The following is a 17,540-nucleotide window of genomic DNA, read 5'->3' on the forward strand; positions in this document are numbered from 1 at the left end:
GCTTCCTCTCTCCCAGGGCTAACTCCTTCTCATCCTTGGAGAGAGGTCTTGGCACCCTTCCTTTGCCTCAAGTCTTTCTTACTGCAATTAGAGATAACATGTGTTTGCTGTTTAGTATCTGTCTTTGCCTAGACTATCGAGGAAAGCAGAAAACATGGCTGTTTTGTTCTACATTTGACAACCCCCTCTGCGGCCTCCAACTCCCACCCTGCGCCCAGCGCGGTGCCAAGTGGGTTTGCATTCTTATTATTTATACGCTTGAAGGCAGGAGGCTGGTGATCCGCCGGAGGTGGCACATTCTGGGCCGGAGCCCGCGCTCTAAGGAACTGCGGCTGTAAAGGCGTCTGGCAGGAAGCCAGGCCGAACTTTGCCCAGAGTCGGAGGGGCTGGCGCCGCGCGGCCGGGCCTCCGCCGCAGGGGTTAAGTGTTCCGTGTTAGGGCGGTTCGCGCTCGGGCCAGTGGGGCCGGTGGCTGCAGTTCCCGGGGGGCCCGCCGGGGGCATCGCCGAGCCTGGAGGGCCGACGCGCCGAGTCACGCCGGTCCGGGAGGGGCCACAGGGCCGGCGGCGGCAACGGGAGCGACGGGCTGGAGCAGGAGCGGCAGGAGGCGGCCGGCAGGTGAGGGGCGCGCCGGGCGGGCTCTCCGGGACCCCCGCGCCTGCAGGGCCCCTAGACGCCCGGAACAGCCTAGAAGGCGGGGCGCCGGAGTGTGGCCTTGGGAGGAGAGGGCTGTCGTCTAGGATGCGGGGCTCAGGCCTGCTCCGACCCCGGTACCCTCAAAACTCAACGGGGAGGTTTGGTACCGGCGAGGACGGAGCAAACCCGGCCCCCGAAGTCCCTGCTAAGTCTTCCCAAGTAAGCGCTCCCCACCCCCAAATCCCCGGAAGGCTCCAAGGATCGCCTTAGGATGGTGGAAGCTGCCGCGCGGGCGGACCGAAAACGATGTCACACGGCAGGAGGAAAAAGCCTGTCTCCAGGAGGAAAGTGCCGGGGGTTACCTAGTGCCCATAGACTCCGGGGTGCGCTGGGAGGTCCGCTTCTCCACGAAGCCCCAGGTTCCACGGCGACGAAGGTCAGAGGTGGCCGAACTAACTCTGATGGGACCGGGGGTGAAACCCAGGACTCCTGAAATCCACCGAGAACTGCTGATGTTGGGCGCTTTTCTTTCAACAGCACCCACTAAACGCATCTTGCCTTCCCCCTACAATTAGACTCCCTTTGACCCTTGGTTGTGCGGCGAGGGTGGGGACGTAAGAGGCTCTTGGAGCTGATGGTTCCGCAGGAGGATGGGCACAGGGCAGAGGGTCAGACATAGTTTGGGAAGTGGCTTCCAGGTGTCCCAGCTCTGCTCCTTGTGTACAAAGGCCAACATATAAAATATGTAAATATGTAAAATATCAAAGAGGTCTGCTTGGGTTCGTGTGTGTACCTGCCCCAAGCTCTCAGAGCCCTCGAAAGAGAACTGTGTGTAACCCTCACTTCTGGAGGGTCTCCATTTCAAAGGAGGTGACTGAGGCCCGTCTGCACCAGGCCTCGCTCAGGACTGCTCAGCCGCTAAGTGAGGATCTGGGTGGAGTGGATGCCTTCCAGGACCAGCCTAATCTTTGTGTCTGGTGGTGAAATGAGAAAGCCAGAGTCCAGGCACAGGTGGTGAGCAGACTGTGGGGATGTTAAAGGACATTAGGTTCTGGTACCGGAGCATATATGACACCTGAATAAGCCTGTCTGCCCAGAGCTGCCCTCTCCTGGGGTGTGGAAGGACAGCCCCTCTTCAGTCCCTTTCAGAAATTGGTCTTTTGGGTTTTATTCAGCATGTGTTCCCTGGGAGGGCTAGCCATAGAATGCCCACTCTCAACCTGGTCCCTGGTGTCAGGTGAGGGAGGTCACCCACCCCTCTACCTTCCCCGAGTGGAGGGTGTGTTCATGCAGCTTTGAGTCACTTCAGGACCCTCTCATCCAGAACGGCCACTTTGGAAACACAGCTGTGGAAAACTATCTTCAGCGTAACCAGGGACCACTCAAACGCTGCGTGTTTTATTTGTAATCTCTATACAGCAATTTTGGGGCTATGACTATCCTTGCTTTGATCAGAGTCCATGTGGTTCCAGCTGTATGTCTTCCGAGGCATGGAAAGCCACAGCTTTGGCATAAATGTAACTTCCTCGTTTTTCAGTAGATTCCTAAAAGCCCTTTGTCTGTATTAGTGGAGAAAAATCCTCCTGGGATCAGGCTGGTTGTCCTTGTCAGAGAAAACGATTTACTTCAGTAAACCAGATTGTGTGTGTGTGTGTTGGAGGGTAAAAGTAAAATTACTTAGGAGTTGCTGGACAGTTAGGATTTGTTCTTGGGGACCTTTTTCTATGCTACCATTCCTGAATCTGGGCAGGTTTAGTTAAGATTCTCTGTGCTCACTCTCTCAGCTTGATGCTTAGTAAAATCAGATGGTGGGTTTGGCAGTTCTTCAAAAAAGTTAGATCTAGAGTTACCTTAGGACCCAGCAATGCCACTGCTAGGTGTATACTCAAGAGAATTTTTTGTTCACACAAAAAGTTGTACACAGATGTTCACAGAAGCATTATTCATATTAGCCAAAAAGTGGAAGCAACCCAAATGCCCATCAGCTGACAAATGGATAAACAAAATGTGGTCTCTCCATACAATGGAATATTACTCAGTCATAAAAAGAAATGAAGTACTGATACAAGTTACAGCTTGGATGAATCTTGAAAATATTGTGCTCAGTGAAAGAAGCCAGACACAAAAGTTATGGAATAGGCAGATGTATAGATATAGAAGGAAAATAGTGATTACTAGGGGCTGGAGGGAGGAGGGAATGGGGAGTGAATGCTGAAGGATATGGGTTTTTTTCTGAGGGGTAATGAAAGTATTCTGATACTAGATCATGGTGATGGTTGCACAACTTTATGAATGCTCTAGGAACCAGTGGATTGTACACTCTAAAATAGTGAATTTTATTTATTTATTGTCTCAATTATTGTTCCTTATTGTAAAGTTGGTTCCCCACCTCAGGATATTAAATATAGTTCCCTGTGCTATACAGTAAGACCTTGTTTATTTTATATATAATAGCTTCTGTCTGCTAATCCTTAACTCCTGATTTATCCCTCCCCCACCACTTTCTCCCCTGGTAACCATAAGTTTGTTTTCTATGTTTGTGAGTCTGTTTCTGTTTTGTAAATAAGTTCATTTGTGTCATATTTTAGATTCAACATATAAGTGATATCTTATGGTATTTGTCTTTTTCTTCCTAGTTTATTTCACTTAGTATGGATCTCTAGGTCCATACATGTTACTGCTAATGGCATTGTTTCATTTTTTATGGCTGAGTAATATTCCTGTGTGTGTGTTTGTGTGTGTGTGTGTGTGTGTATGACATATCTTCTTTATCCAGTAGTCTGTTGATGGACCTAAATGGTTGCTTCCATGTCTTGGCTGTTGTAAATAGTGCTGCTATGAACATTAGGGTGCATGTATCTTTTTGAATTAGAGTTTTCTCTGGATATATGCCTAGGAGTGGGATTGCTGGATCATATGGTAACTCCATGTTTAGTTCTTTAAGGAACCTTCATACTGTTTTCCATAGTGGCTGCACCAAAAATATAGTGAATTTTATAATGTGTGAGTAGTATCTCAATTAGAAAAATTAGATGGTAAGAGGCCTGCGTTTTAAAAAAAAGACTTAATTATTTCTGTAAAAATGACACACTTATTTAAAATTATTCTAACAATACAAGAAAAAAAAAGCTCAAAGAAGACAATGAAAACACCCAGCTGGAGACCACTGTTAGCATTTTGGTTTAGAGCGCAGATCTGGGCAGACTGTTGAGAACTGAACTTGGGCAAGTTACTGAACTTCTCTCCAAAGTGGGGAAAACCCACCTACTCAATGCAAAGATGTTGGTAAAAGTGCGGTGGGTGCTAGCTGTTGTCGTCATTACATGTGTGTGTGTGTTTGTAGCTAGATGCTTGTGTCTGATGGCCCACAATGGGATCAGGCTCTACGTGCTGTTCTATTACCATGGACAAACTCTTTTTTAAAGACTTTATATTTTTAGATCAGTTTTAGTTTTGTAGCAAAACTGAGTGGGAGGCACAGAGATTTCCTATGTGCACCCTGCCCCTGCACATGCATAGCCTCTCCCATTATCCACATCACTCATCAGAGTGGTACCTTTGTTACAGTGGATGAACCTACATTGACATCATCACCCAAAGACCATAGTTTACATTATGGTTCACGCTTTGTCTTGTGTAGTCTATGGATGAGAACAAATCATGGATAAATCTTTCACATAAAAATTCATCCACTGTAAAACTGAATGTCTCCAGAATATTCCATTTTATGGGTGTGTAACAGTGTGCCCTGTAGTCTTCCTTTGGTGGAGGTTTCCACTGATTGATGGAGTCTCCCACTGATTGAGGCTGTTTGCCCAGCACTATTGCTATGCAGAACATATAATTCAACATCATCAATTGCATTCAGGCATCTTGAGCCCTACAGAGTGTGTAGCTGGGAGTGTAGGTCCATGGCTTAAGCCAACAGTTGGGTGTCTTGTGAAGTAGGTCATGGCCAAGCAGAGGGGAGTCTAGTTGCTCTCAGGGGCCGGGTGAGGACTGGTGCTGGAAGAGCCAAGGGAGAGCCTGGTGTCAAGAGTGTTGGGGGAAGGAGGCTGCCAAGGAGAAGGGGTGGAGTGGGCTGGAGAGCCGCCAGCCCCGCGTTCCCCAAGTGGGTGTGTGAGAGGTCAGTGGAGGAGACAGAAGAGCAGACCAGGAGAGACCTCAGGCAGCTTGCAGTGTGAAAGCACCTCCCCTCCTGGGACTGGGTGTGCCCTCAGGCCCCAGACTCTCCACTTGGAACTCAATTTGCTGAGGAGTGTGCTAGCTGGGTGAGGCCAGAGTTTGCCCTTTGGGGGAAGCTAGTTTATCATCCTAGAGCGGGTGAGGGAGCAGAGGTTTCACTCCTTTGGCCAACCCGCTGCCCTTCAGGCCTGTGCGGGGCTCGATGGGCATCCTCCCTGTGAGGGGTGCAGGATGGCACGTAGGCATGAGTGCTGCCCCAGCACGACAAGCCCTCTGTGTGTGCCAGCCCCTTCGCCTGCCCTCCCCAGCTTGCTCCCTGGGCCCCTCCAACCCCTCCCTTCCTGCCGCTGGACTTCCTGGCCTAAGCTATTCCCTCTGTGGAGAAGACCCCTGACCCCAGCTGTTTTTCAAGGCTCCTCGAGCTTCCCTGAGTGGTCCACGGTGGACCCTCCTCGCCCTAACAAGCTGGATAGCCTCTCTCGGGCCTGTGTCCCCAGCTTGGAAGCAGAGCTCTCTGGGTGTTTCCCTGACCTCCTTGCTGGCTGCTGGCCCCCAGGGCAGGCTGGCACAGAGGGGGCCATGCTGAAGGGGCAGGTAAAATAAACCCCCTCCCTAGCCTGCCCGACTGCCTGCCACATTCCCAGGCCCTGCTCGGCTCCTGGTGTCCCCTCCTCACCTCTGCTGGTCCCCAGGGCCCTCTTGGGTCCTGGCCTAGTTGGCAGATTCAGGCTGATGAATGTTCGGGGGATCAGCTCTGGACAGCCTTTCCCAGGGCCTGCGGCAGTGAGTGCAGCACTACCTGCTGGGGGGCTTATTTTGGTCCCAGCCCTGTCGCGTCCTCCTTTGTAAAGTGAGTAGAATGCACAAACCTGAGTGCACTGGGGACCAGTTAGCCAATGAGAAACAAAATTCAGTCTCTAACCTCCTGTGCCAGATCTCCCCTCCCTCACCCAGGTTCCCTTCCCCAGGGGAGACATTAGTCAGTGGGCGTTTGAATACCAGTGAGAACAGTGCCTGGAGGTCCAACCAGAAGCTGCCCGCAGAAGTGTGGGAAGATCTGGGGACCATCTTGAGGGCTGCCACGTCTTAGAAATCTCCTGTGCAAGGACATTACGAGGTGTTCTCTCCCATTACAAGGGGTAAATGGAGGCCCAGAGATGGGAGGGGTTGTGCCCATTGGATGCCTTGGGAAGGGGAACTGGATGGTTGTGGGGAATGAGGTGGAATTAGGATACCCCTTGTTCCTTTGGAATTTAATTCAAATTGTATAAAAATTGGAATTTCATTAGTAGATGATTACATACTTTAAAAAGATGGAGTCTTGGCATTCAAGGCTTTTCTTGCCGTGGCCCACCTCAGCCCTCCCAGCCCTTGAACCCCCCTGAATCTGATGTGGTCTCTCTTCCTGTCCCCGCAGTGCCTGGTCCAACATGGGGTCCCAGGTCTCGATGGACAAGGGAGCTGTGCACGTGGTGATCGTGGGCGGGGGCTTTGGCGGGATTGCGGCCGCCAGCCAGCTGCAGGCGCTGAACATCCCCTTCCTGCTTGTGGACATGAAGGACTCCTTCCACCACAATGTAGCAGCCCTCCGGGCCTCCGTGGAGAGTGGTAATGAGCTCCTTTCTGGGGCTTTCTTTGTGAGAGTGGTTTTGTCACCACTGTGGGTCAGAGGTGGTTTTCTCCATTTAGGGTCACTGGTCTTAAACAGCTACCATATCAAGGCCCCAGAACTCAGAGTATGACCTTCCCTGAAGACCTGGGGCCCAGATTGGCGCTTCAGGGGTTAGCGGGTACCCAGGGGTGTACCACTGCCCAGCTGTTTGTCCAAGGGCACCCCTATTGGTATGCAGCTCAAGAAAGTTATTCTGGCTTCCTGTGGGCAGCCTAGGTTTACACTGTGACTTCCTCTGTGTCTGTTCCCCAGGATTTGCCAAAAAGACATTCATTTCCTACTCGGTGACCTTCAAGGAAAACTTCCGGCAGGGCTTGGTGGTCGGGATAGACCTGAAGAATCAGACTGTGCTGCTGGAGGATGGCGAGGTGAACCCAGAGGGGGGTGACCATCCTCAGCTGGCATCAGGAGGCCCCTGGGACATGGATGCTGGTGGGAGGACACGGGCTGGTCTCCTTAGGGGTGAGGGTCCCCCATACCTGCCCTGTGCCTGAGCAAAGGCTGGACCCCAGCAGCCACAGGAGAGTAGTGCAGACATTTGTGGAGTCTTTCTTGTATGCCAGGCACTGTCTTAAGACTTACATGATCTCCTTCAATGCCCACCGTGAGCCCATGAGGGAGGTGGAATAGCCTCAGTGTACCCAGAGGTAAAGAGGCTTGCCCAAGACCCCACAGCTGGAGAGACTTAGCTGGGGTTTGAACCCAGACAGTTTCACCCAGAGCCCACTCTCTGAAAGCCAGGGTCCCAGGGGGCCACCTTGCTGTCTAGAATCAAAGGGTAGGTTCCACGATCCCACATCCCCTGGACTGGGAAGTCATGGGGACAGAGGTTTTCTTCCCGCAACTCTGTGTTCCTGAACCCCAGGATAAGCTTGGTGCCCGGTGTGTTCCTGTGGGACCAGAGCCCCATCAGTGAGCTGCCTCCAGCCCACTCGTCGTGCTGAGGGTCACCTCCAGCCTGGCCCTCTACTCTGTTCAAAGTTAAGGGGGGACTGGACAAAGGGGCCCCAATTCCTATTCTCAGTGAGGATGCGGATTAGTGTGAATCAATCCTCTTTGAATTAATGTTAGGGCTGTGAAATCTCCAGATGGAAAGATTACTGAGAACTTCCTTGTCCTGTGATTTTGGGTCAATGAGGGCGTCTCAGGCCTCCACAGGGGAAGCAGGGGCTGAGCGGGATACAGACCTTCCCGTCCACCACCTCCCATCAGAGCAGCTCTAATTTGGTCAATTTATATATTTAGGCTCCAAACAGGGTTTGCCTCCCTTCTTCCTTCCCCCCACCTTTTTTTTTTTTTTTGAGGGAACAGGGGGAGTTTCGTCTAAAATAATGGTAATAATAGGGAGATTCTAAACTAACTCCACATTGGGAGCTAGAAACCTGCTTAGTCCCCACAGATCGTTTCCTACTCCCTGCTTCCTTGGGTATTTCCTGGGTTCTAATGCCACTTCTTGGCCTAACCAGTTGATAGGTTTGCTCCCCTCCAAGGAGTCCTCCCCCTCTTGGTGCTCCCTGCGCGGTGGTACCTGGGTTGGATGCAGAGGCCCAGGCCTGCCCTCACCTTTCTTTTCCTGGCCCCTTGCAGGCCCTGCGCTTCTCACATCTCATCCTGGCCACGGGCAGCACCGGGCTCTTCCCGGGCAAGTTTAACCAGGTTTCCAGCCAGCAGGTCGCCATCCAGGCCTATGAGGACATGGTGACACAGGTGAGCTGCCTGCTGACTGAGGATGAGGCAGTGAGGGCAGACCAGGCTGGCCCCCGGGAGAGTGGAACAGCTGTCGGGGTGCCGTGTCTGGGGCTGCAGCAGCCCTGTAAAGGTGGGGAGTTTCCAGGAAGAGGCTCTGGGGTAAGACCTTTGGACCTGTCCTGAAGTCTGGAATGAGCACTGAGACCTGCTCACACAGTGATTGGTGTGTCCCCCCACTTGTCCCCTGGGGCCCCCGTTTGCATGGTGCTTTGGTTTTGTAGAGCAGGCTTGGGTCCGTGTCTCAGCCAGTTCTCATGGGGGTCTGCAGAGGGGATCTGGAGACCCGAAGAAGGGTCCCCAGGGGCTGCAGCTGCATGCTTGGGGCCAGGTCTGAGGAGCCTCTTGTGCAGTCTTGAGCAGACATTAGAGTGGAGGTTAGGAACTCAGCCTTGAACTCAGACCTGGGCCAGGGACATCTGCAAGTGGGCAGGTGGTGGTACCTGCCTCTTGGGGCTGTTGTGAGAATCAAGTGAGAAATGCAGGGAAACACCCAGCAAGAGCCTGGTCCCGAGGAAGCACATTTGGACTCTGAACTTGGAAAAGGTTCTCTGTGCTTCTCTGACCGAGGAACCCACTCCCAAGGCTGAACCCCGAAGCGGGGTGAATTTGAGGGTGCACTTTCCATTTCCTCCTCCAGGTCCAGCGCTCACAGTCCATTGTGGTGGTAGGAGGAGGCTCTGCAGGAGTGGAGATGGCAGCAGAGATTAAAACAGAATACCCTGAGAAAGAGGTGAGAAAGAAGTGGGCAAGCGGCCTTGGCGCCGAACTCCCAGAAGCCGGCTTCTTTTTGTCTGATGAATGTCAGAATTTTCTCAGGGCCTGGGAGGCAGCGCTGTGTCAACATAAAGTGGAAGTGTGTGTATCCCGTCTCCTGCTCTCTGCACTGGGGGATCCCCAAAAGTCCCATTCTGCCGGGAAATCTTCCTGGAGAGCCAGGGTGTGTCTTAGTTCAGTGAGGGGTCCTGTCCTCTGGTCCAACCCGGAGGAGCACACCCAGGGTGAATACCTTGTGAAAAGTTGACCTCTGTGTCCCCTGCAGTGTTCCGGCCTTTGCAATAGAAACATAGAATTTGATTACCTCTTTTTGCTGACAACCAGCTTGGTCAAAGATACTCTCATTGGTGTTTTGTCTGGGGCAAGCAGCAGCCTTTTGGTCTTTGAGACAGTTGCCCTTGCCCTAGACAGTACACAGGGGGACGTCACAGTGCACCCCTCACAGCCCATGCTGAGGAAGGACTGTCAGCACTGCCTATGGCCTACAGGAGGGTGTCCCTGCTCCCTTTTAGTGATGGAGGGTTAGAGAACCTGCTGGCACCCTGCAGAGAAAGGGACATCGGGGCAGGCGGTAAAGGCCCCGCTGAGGGCTGAGGGCTAAGTGATGATCAGCAGTTGTTGGTCCTTGAGGCAAGAGCTTGCCTGCAGCTGATGCCAGATCAGCTTGTGGGAGCCACAAGGAGCTGCTGGCTGGTTCTTTTTCTCTAGGGAGAGGCAGATTGGTTTGAAAAGTAAGATCAATATGGGCTAATTCAATTATATGGCTGTCTCTGACCAATTATTGGACATTATTATGAGTGGTTGATGTAGAAGTTTATTAATTTTGATTTATGGGGTAAAGACCAGCCTGAAGTAGCAAATAACTCAGTATAACTTTTGTATGTTTATAATTAATAGACAAATAAGAGTAATAGTAGCCACCCTTTATTAAGGACTCAGTATATGCTGAGTTACATGCTTTTCGCATATTTTCTCATTTCATCATTACAAAATTCCTAAGAGTGTGAGCCACCTTACTGAGTATCTGGGAGATGTCCAAGTGGGTATCTGAGATGGGATTTCAATCCAGGTGGTCTAATTGCAAAGCCCAAGCTTTGAGCATCACTCTAGGCTGCCTACACTTCTCTGTGCTGACCCAGACAGCTAACAGACATGCCTGGAAACACCAGTTTTAGAACCAACTTTTAATGTAAATGTCAGCCTGACTTACAGTTAGAATATCAATGGCTTCTGTATAGACTGTATAATTATAAGTGCCCAAGGATGCTTGAAAATCGTTTTCCACATGGCCCTAGGTGAGTGTGTGTTGTGGAGCACGGGCACATCTGAAAGAATCCTACCCTAAAAATGCGGGCTCCAGCCCAGCTCGCCATTAACTGCTTCTGGCATTGGGCAGATTACTTCTCTGGGGCTTCAGTTTCCTCACCTGTAAACTGGAGGTGTGGGAGGAGGTGGGGATGGCGGTATGGGAGTGGGGCTCATGTGTTTTCAAGACTCTTTGTGTGAGCACAGGACTCAGTGGCTTCTCATCTGCCCTGTGGTCATTTGTCCCCAGGTCACTCTCATTCACTCGCAAATGGCCCTCGCTGACAAGGAGCTCCTTCCCTGTGTCCGGCAGGAAGCCAAGGAGATCCTGCTCCGGAAAGGCGTGCAGCTGCTGCTGAGTATGTGCAGGTCCTCCCCTGACCTGGCAGTCTCTGGCCCTGGCCGGAGAGTGGCCACGCTCACCCCCGGGCTCTCTGTGTCCTGCAGTTAGGCAGCAAAGCCTGTCTGGCCTTGCCATCCAGCTGGAGGTGTCTGTCCCCGGGCAGGACAGAGGCCCTGGCACGTACGGGATTTCCCTGTCATGGAGGCAGCACTTTCTGGCTGTTGCTCTGGACACAGGACAGGTGGTAGCCATTTGTTGAATGGTTTAAAAAGTCATATAAAAGATTTGACCTGAATTATGGTATCTCTTTGGTAGAGAGAATAGGTATTTTTGTTTGTATTTCGAGGGTGGTGATGAGTGTGGCTTTTGTCCAGAGCAGGAGGGAAGAGAACTATCCAGCATGTTTCGGTGGGGCTCTAGGCCCAGTGGTGTGAACCCCTACTCCCTCCCACTTCACGGGGCTCACCTGCAGGGAGTGTGAGGTGTCTGCTCTGTGTGAGCCCCCCGGCTTCTGGGCTCCACAGGAGCGGCTGTGCAGCACTATGCCCACCTGCATTCCGGGCAGCGAGGACCGTGGGCTGGCTGTCGACTTCCCTTGCTTTTCCCTGTTGGTGGTGGGCCTGGCGGGCTCATCTTGCCTGGCGAGGCTGGTGGAGTGGACATTCAGGGAGGCGTGGTTGAAGTCTTCCTCGAATAGCTTTTCCCAGAACCTCTTGGGAAACTCAGCCGCACTTCCCCAAGTTGCTTCTTGGAACTTTCCTCCCATTGGGTCCTTTGGGGCCAGAAGCTCAGGCTGTGCTTCTCGGGGCAGCAGAGCGGACAGGTCTCCAGCCCCCAGGCCAACTCTGGCTTGGGCCCAGCCTTGGTGATGTGCCCACCCTCTGCCAGCCTCCTGGTCACAGGCCTCCCCTGACAGGTGAGCGGGTGAGCAACCTGGAGGAGCTGCCTCTCAATGAGTATCGAGAGTGCATCAAGGTGCAGACGGACAAAGGCACGGAGGTGGCCGCCAACCTGGTGATCGTCTGCAATGGTATCAAGATCAACAGTTCGGCCTACCGCAGCGCGTTTGGTAAGCAGGAGGCCGAGCCGTGGCCCTCTCCCCAGGCTGCCTTCTCACTCTCCAGCCCCTGAGAAGGCCCTGCAGGCCTCTCCCCCAGGAATCAGTGCCCTGCTCTTCCCCCTCCATCCCAGCAGCTCATGTGGTCTCTTCTGAATAGTGACAGTAGACTTTAAATTCAGGTTCTGGTCCACTCCTGCTGGGCTCCCCTCAGCTATGGTGACGTGGCTTAACCCACTGTGGCTAAAGTGACCAGACTCTTCCAAAATCGGGTCCTGCCCCCTTGTGGTGAGAGATGGAAATAGATATCAGAGAGACAAAAAAGATTGGTTTTGTTACTTTCCTTAGAACAGAGATACAGAGGAAATTCCTGGGTCAGGCCTTTGTCTGTTCACAGGTGTGCTGCTCTTCCCAAACCCTGATCCAAACATTTGGCCACTTGAGCTTGGAATGATCATGGGGAGTAGGGCAATAATGTGGCCTCATGTTCTTAAAGCTCAATATTGAACTATTTAGCTGACTTGGGGTGAGGGGAGCTGGGCTGGTAGCTCCACCTGTGACCTGGAGGCCCTGTGGTAGCTGTGTCGACAGGTCCCCATCAGTTACTCCTGAGTATGTTTGCTGGACAAGGAGCTCCTGCTAAGTGTCTGGCAGGAAAGAATTATCCAATCCCAGAAGAAGGAAGCTAGTCCAGACCATGTGTGGGGCTGGGATCAAGGGCTTATAATGTACAGAGATCCCAGAATTTAACACCTAGTTGTCCTAGTGTTATATTTTCAAAGATAAATTCTTTTAAGTCCCTTAAAAAGAAAAGTTTATCATTTATTAAAGCCCTGTATTTATTTTAAAAATCTGATCCACATTCCAAAGGAAATTAAGATTTGACTAAGTTCTAACTTAATCATCGTAAGTGAATCATTGTTAATTGTGGTGACTTATAAAGAGTTATGTGCATTATATGAAATGACACTTGCTGGTCTTTCTGACCAGTTTACACCCTGGAATAGTAAGCTCACCTCTGCAGGAGGAGTTCTGAGGTGGGGACTTCAGGCAGAAATAAACCAGGCGGGAGGCTTGCCTCGTGAAGATGTGCCTTTGGAGGGTGGTTGGACCAGCCCATCTTCCTCACGTTCTGGTGGCCACTTCCCATGGCAGCTTAGATTCTTGGTTTCGGGCTGGTTTTGCCTGGCAGATGACGGTCTGGCCAGTAATGGTGCCCTGAAAGTGAACGAGTATCTCCAGGTGGAGGGCTGCAGCCATGTCTACGCCATCGGTGACTGCGCTGATGTGAAGGAGCCCAAGATGGCCTATCATGCCGGCCTTCATGCCAATGTCGCCGTGGCCAACATCATCAACTCCATGAAGCAGAGGCCTCTCAAAGCCTACAGGCCAGGTCAGGAAGCCCCACACGTGGTACTGTTTTAAGAGTTAGGGTTAGACATGGTGAAGCCTTTGTGGGCTTGACCACTGGAACAAACTCTCAAAGCTGGGGACAGAAACCTCCCTCCCCCCTGGGGCTCTAGATAAAAAAGTCAGGGACATGCCTGCCTTCCTGAAAGCCTCATGCATTTGCTTGTCCTGACACCAAAGGCCCCAGGAAGGGTTTGTGCTGTGGGAGTTGCAGGCCCTCAAACAGTGAGCAGGATTCTAGTTTGTGCTCATCTCTGCTCCGCAGGTGCACTAACGTTCCTCCTGGCCATGGGGAGAAATGACGGTGTGGGCCAGATCAGTGGCTTCTACGTGGGGCGGCTCATGGTGCGGCTGGCCAAGAGCCGGGACCTGTTCATCTCCTCAAGCTGGAAAACCATGCGGCAGTCTCCACCCTGATGTAGAGGCTGGGCGACAGACAGGTACCACTGCTGCCATTGAACGGATTTCTTGACAGATGGTACCCTCTTGACAAATGCCAAAGGGCAAAATCTTTTCCTGGAGTAAGATGCCAGTGATGTACTGACCAGAATCGCAACTTACAGAAAACCAAAAACGGGGGAGGGGGGAGTGAGAGAGAAAGAGAGAGAGAGAGGAGGGAGAGAGACTGTCATTAAAAAGGATATCCCTAAAGGAGTCTGTCTGGGTTTTAAAAGGTTGGCTTGCACTTGTGCTGGCTGAAGGGTTCACTTGGTCCTGAGGAGGGCACAGCCCACCTTCTCCGCCCCAGGCTCCTCTTGAATGTATGTGTATGTGCACGCACTGATGGAGTGTAGCATTCAGAGCTCTAAGCAGGGGAGGGATCTCAGTCTCTTGGTGGCAGGAAAGGTCTCCCTGTCTGTGAGGGCAGGAAGGAGGGTCTGCACAAGGACACCAGCCAAGGAAGGGGACCCGGATGGAGAGGCGGCCTGCATCCCAGTCTCTCCCATCTCATCAGGAGGTGAGGAATTCTGCAACACTCAGGTTGTTAACAGGAGCCTAGTTTTAAACTGCTGGTCCCTACAGTCTTTGAACTTCATGAGACTTTCTGTATTTCCATTTTTAGATCCTGAATATATACCATAGGTTACACTTAAAAAGAGTTAGATACAATTTCCTCCTGGTTATTCCATCCTAACGGAGAGTGAGTTTTTACAAAGCTGACAGGTGAAGACGGAAGCCTGGCCTGCCAGCTGCCAGAGGTGTTTCAGGGAAGGCAGCTGAGTTAGCATGATCGTTGGTGGGTTGCCCTCTGGCTAGTTCAGGGAGCGGGGCGGTGGGGTCCAGCATGCGAATCCATGTGCTTCCCGGCTACGATCACAGGCAAATTTGTAAGTGATAAAACTCTAGCTGGTGCTGGGGGCGGGGGGCCCCGTGGGAACCTTGGTGGTTCTGTGCTTCTGGTTTTCTGGCCGACCCCAACGTCACTTATCTGGAGACCCAGCCATGTGGCAATAATGCCTGCAACCTGTCAAGTTAAGGTATAAAAATGACTCCTCTATCTGGGAGAGGACTTCCAACCAGGACAAGCTTATTCTGGAACACATGGTGATATCTCTATGGCAGAAGTGGTTGACGAATTCATCTGAATAAATTCAGGCCCTACTCCTGCCCACCCTGCCCCTCTCCGTCCACTTTTAATGGTAGCCGCTGGGTCCTTGTCCTTGGGATACCAGCCTCACTAGGGTTCTTGGTCTGTCCTGTCTGGGCGGTGGCCCACGTCTGTTCCATTTTGTTGCCCAGGCCTAAATGAGACTGTGCCTCTCCCCCAAAGGACAGCCACCTCGCGGAGACTTCACCCAGCGCTCCGTTTCTGTGGACTGCGGCCAAGCAGGCTTCCTTTCTGGGAGCTGCTGCCTGAGGAAAGCAAGCCATTCTGTGCTGTCTGACCTGGGGCCCAGCATAGTGGGAGTCTCAGCCCCACAGCGACAGGCCTTGTTCTAGTTATATAACATTCTAGAAGTTTCCACTCATGGGGACACAGTTCTCCAAACTGAGGAAATGTTGCAATAAAAGGATATTTTGTAAGAAAGACACTGGATCTTTTATTTTTTCTTTTCATTTTCTTTTTCTTTAAAAAAAACAACAAAAAAAAGCCTGAAGCAAAACCTTTGTGGGAGTAGTTAACAGATATTACAGGGGGAGGGGTGGGGGCACTGAAACAGGAAAGAAAAGCACCAGTGAGATGCCTTTCTGATTTTCTCCATCACTGAACACAGACAGCCAAAAAGCCCGACTCACTTTTCTGCCCTCTTCCCTTGCAAAAAGGAGAAACAGAAGATTATAAGAATTTCGAAAGGATTTTTGTGTGTGTGTAAAAGTCAATGCTATAAATCTAAAACGAAGTCTGTTTTTTAAAAAATTTCTAAAACAACAGGAAGAAAACACATGGAAAGAAACCCCTCGTGGAGACCTGGTTAATTACGGACTGAGGCTCTTTTTAACGAGAATATAAAATGCAGAGGGCTCTTCCCGTGGGCAGGACCTGCTCCAGCAGCCTCTGCTACCCGCTTCCCTTTCCGCTGCCCTCCGCTCCCCTGCCGTCACCCCTCCTCTCTCCTTTTAAACAATGAAACCCGGCTCCTGCGACTTTGATGCTCCTGATTCCTGTTGGTAAGCGTGGCCCCGCCGGGCGGGTGTGGGGCGGCTACTTGGTGTCGAGTTTGGCCATCTCCTGCACGTAGATGCCGATGCTCTCGCTGTCGAAGAGCAGGAAGTAGACGTTCTTCAGCGAGGATGCACTCGAGTCGTCAAAGTGGGCCGAGATGGCTTTGAGGGTCACCTGGGCTGCCGTCTGTTTGGGGAAGCAGTTTCTGCACCAAAGGAAAAGAAGAGCCGGTGTCACTTTGGTCCCCGGGACCCATGGTGTGACTTTGCCCTCAGCCTGGTATAGGGGCAAAGTGGTTCCCTCTTATCTTGGCACCAGGCCTTTGTTCCTATCACTGGTGGTGGGGGTCTCACCATGTGCAGGCTGGCCCACACATGATCCCCTTTGACCCTAGTCAGGGACATCCTGGGAGGGGGCAAGCAGGGGACACTGTCCCCACTTTACTGGTGCCATGCTGGCTCAGAGAGGCACAGTGATTTTAGCCATGGTCATAGTGCTATCTGGGGTGAGCGGTGCCCTGTGCTTGAACCTACTTTGCCTGACTCAAGTCCAGCTGAGCTTTACAACCACCAACTCAGCATTTAAAACACCTGGTCTTCAAGAAGGCAAATACAGGTTTGATTAGCTCCTCAAAACTGGTTTACATGCAAAACAGATAGTTTCTTAAAGGGCAAAAAATGTATGTTCAAAAATACATCTTCCTAATTCCTGATTCATGCACTTCACGTTCCTCTCGCTAACCCTTATGGACATGCCAGTATAATTTCAGCAGTGATGACTCTGGGCAAGGCCTAAGCCCCAGGATGCAATGATAGAGCTGTCCACCAGGGACACGGCCGTCAAGGTGACACCCCTGGTCATTTGGGATCAGCCACTAAGTGCCCTTGGGCAGGTCCAGGATGGGCCTGCCTGATATGAATTCTCCTTATTGGGCTGTAGTGTCCGGCCCAGAACATCCCTGCACGTGGTCCCAGCTACATAGAGAATTCAGCTGGCAGCGCCTTTGGGTCAGCCTGCGGACCCAGCGCTGGTGGCTCAGGTTGAGACAGGACCACCGCAGGAAGCTAGACCTCGTTCCTTTTCTCTTTGCCTTCCCGTAACTCTGCTTCCTGCAACAGAATGTCTTCAGGGTGTAAATCAAACTATGCTACGGAGGGGCCTCTCTCGAGAGGGTGTTCCAAATTAAAGCAATAACTCGCTCTGGCTGTGAGCATGAGGAGAGAGGCCATGCTACATGTGAGGACAGATAGCCTCATTATTTACCTGAAATATTGCTCCTGTGCTCAGTCGGGGTCTGTGGCAATTAGAACAATCATTTCTCCTAACCCCTCAAAGCAATCCCATGCTGAGAGCCTTTCCCTTTTGTGGGTGTTTGTCAGAGCCGCAGTCTCAGGGCTCCTCCAGCTGCAGCCCCGGAAGCCCCTGGGGATTCTGAGGCAGCAGGTCTGGGCTGGGGTCTGAGACTTGTGTCCTAACCTGGTGGGCTCACTGCTGCTCGTCTGTGGACCACACTTTGAGGAGCAAGTGCCTTGAAGCCTGGTGTTTCTGATCCTGTGTTCTAGACAGGGACAGGGAACGTAGGCTTTCAATATGGCAGGCTTTCAAAAGAGGACTTTACCTCCCTCTCCTCCCGGAAGCTGCCTTTCTCCAGGTGTTTGAAAGGATGGAAACTGGCTTTCTTGCTCTATCACCTGGTCAGTGTGCCTGGGTATGCTGGCAGCCCTTGGGCACATCCTCTGGGATGGCCAGACTGGATTGACCAAGTCAGGGAGCAGCTGGTCCCCAGGGAGAAGGCTGGACAATCG

The 17,540-nt window shown here is 51.9% G+C and overlaps 2 protein-coding genes across 4 annotated transcripts in view; one reads left to right on the top strand and one right to left on the bottom strand.

Moving 5' to 3' along the window:
* The first annotated feature begins 459 nt into the window (after positions 1 to 459).
* On the top strand, positions 460 to 15,707 carry AIFM2 (AIF family member 2). 3 transcript variants are annotated; one of them, XM_072971372.1, is made up of 10 exons: positions 460 to 617; positions 6,238 to 6,428; positions 6,745 to 6,860; positions 8,080 to 8,199; positions 8,879 to 8,971; positions 10,571 to 10,679; positions 11,580 to 11,732; positions 12,913 to 13,113; positions 13,396 to 13,570; positions 15,505 to 15,707. In XM_072971372.1, the coding sequence occupies exons 2-9, from the start codon at positions 6,251 to 6,253 to the stop codon at positions 13,545 to 13,547; spliced, it is 1,122 nt and encodes a 373-aa protein (XP_072827473.1). In that variant the 5' UTR covers positions 460 to 617; positions 6,238 to 6,250; the 3' UTR covers positions 13,548 to 13,570; positions 15,505 to 15,707. The 3 variants fall into 3 exon arrangements, with proteins under 3 accessions (XP_072827473.1, XP_072827472.1, XP_072827474.1); XM_072971371.1 differs by lacking the exon at positions 15,505 to 15,707 and adding an exon at positions 14,902 to 15,161; XM_072971373.1 differs by lacking the exon at positions 15,505 to 15,707 and adding an exon at positions 14,871 to 15,161 and having other exon boundaries at positions 466 to 617.
* The window catches only part of MACROH2A2 (macroH2A.2 histone), a 42,940-nt gene continuing 40,930 nt past the window's right edge, over positions 15,531 to 17,540 (bottom strand). The window contains exon 9 of the mRNA XM_072971374.1: positions 15,531 to 15,940. Coding sequence (XP_072827475.1) covers positions 15,775 to 15,940 — 166 coding nt within the window. The 3' untranslated portion in view covers positions 15,531 to 15,774. The remainder of the gene's footprint in view (positions 15,941 to 17,540) is intronic.

Source organism: Vicugna pacos, chromosome 11, assembly GCF_048564905.1.
Source record: "Vicugna pacos chromosome 11, VicPac4, whole genome shotgun sequence".
Taxonomy (NCBI): Eukaryota; Metazoa; Chordata; class Mammalia; order Artiodactyla; family Camelidae; genus Vicugna; species Vicugna pacos.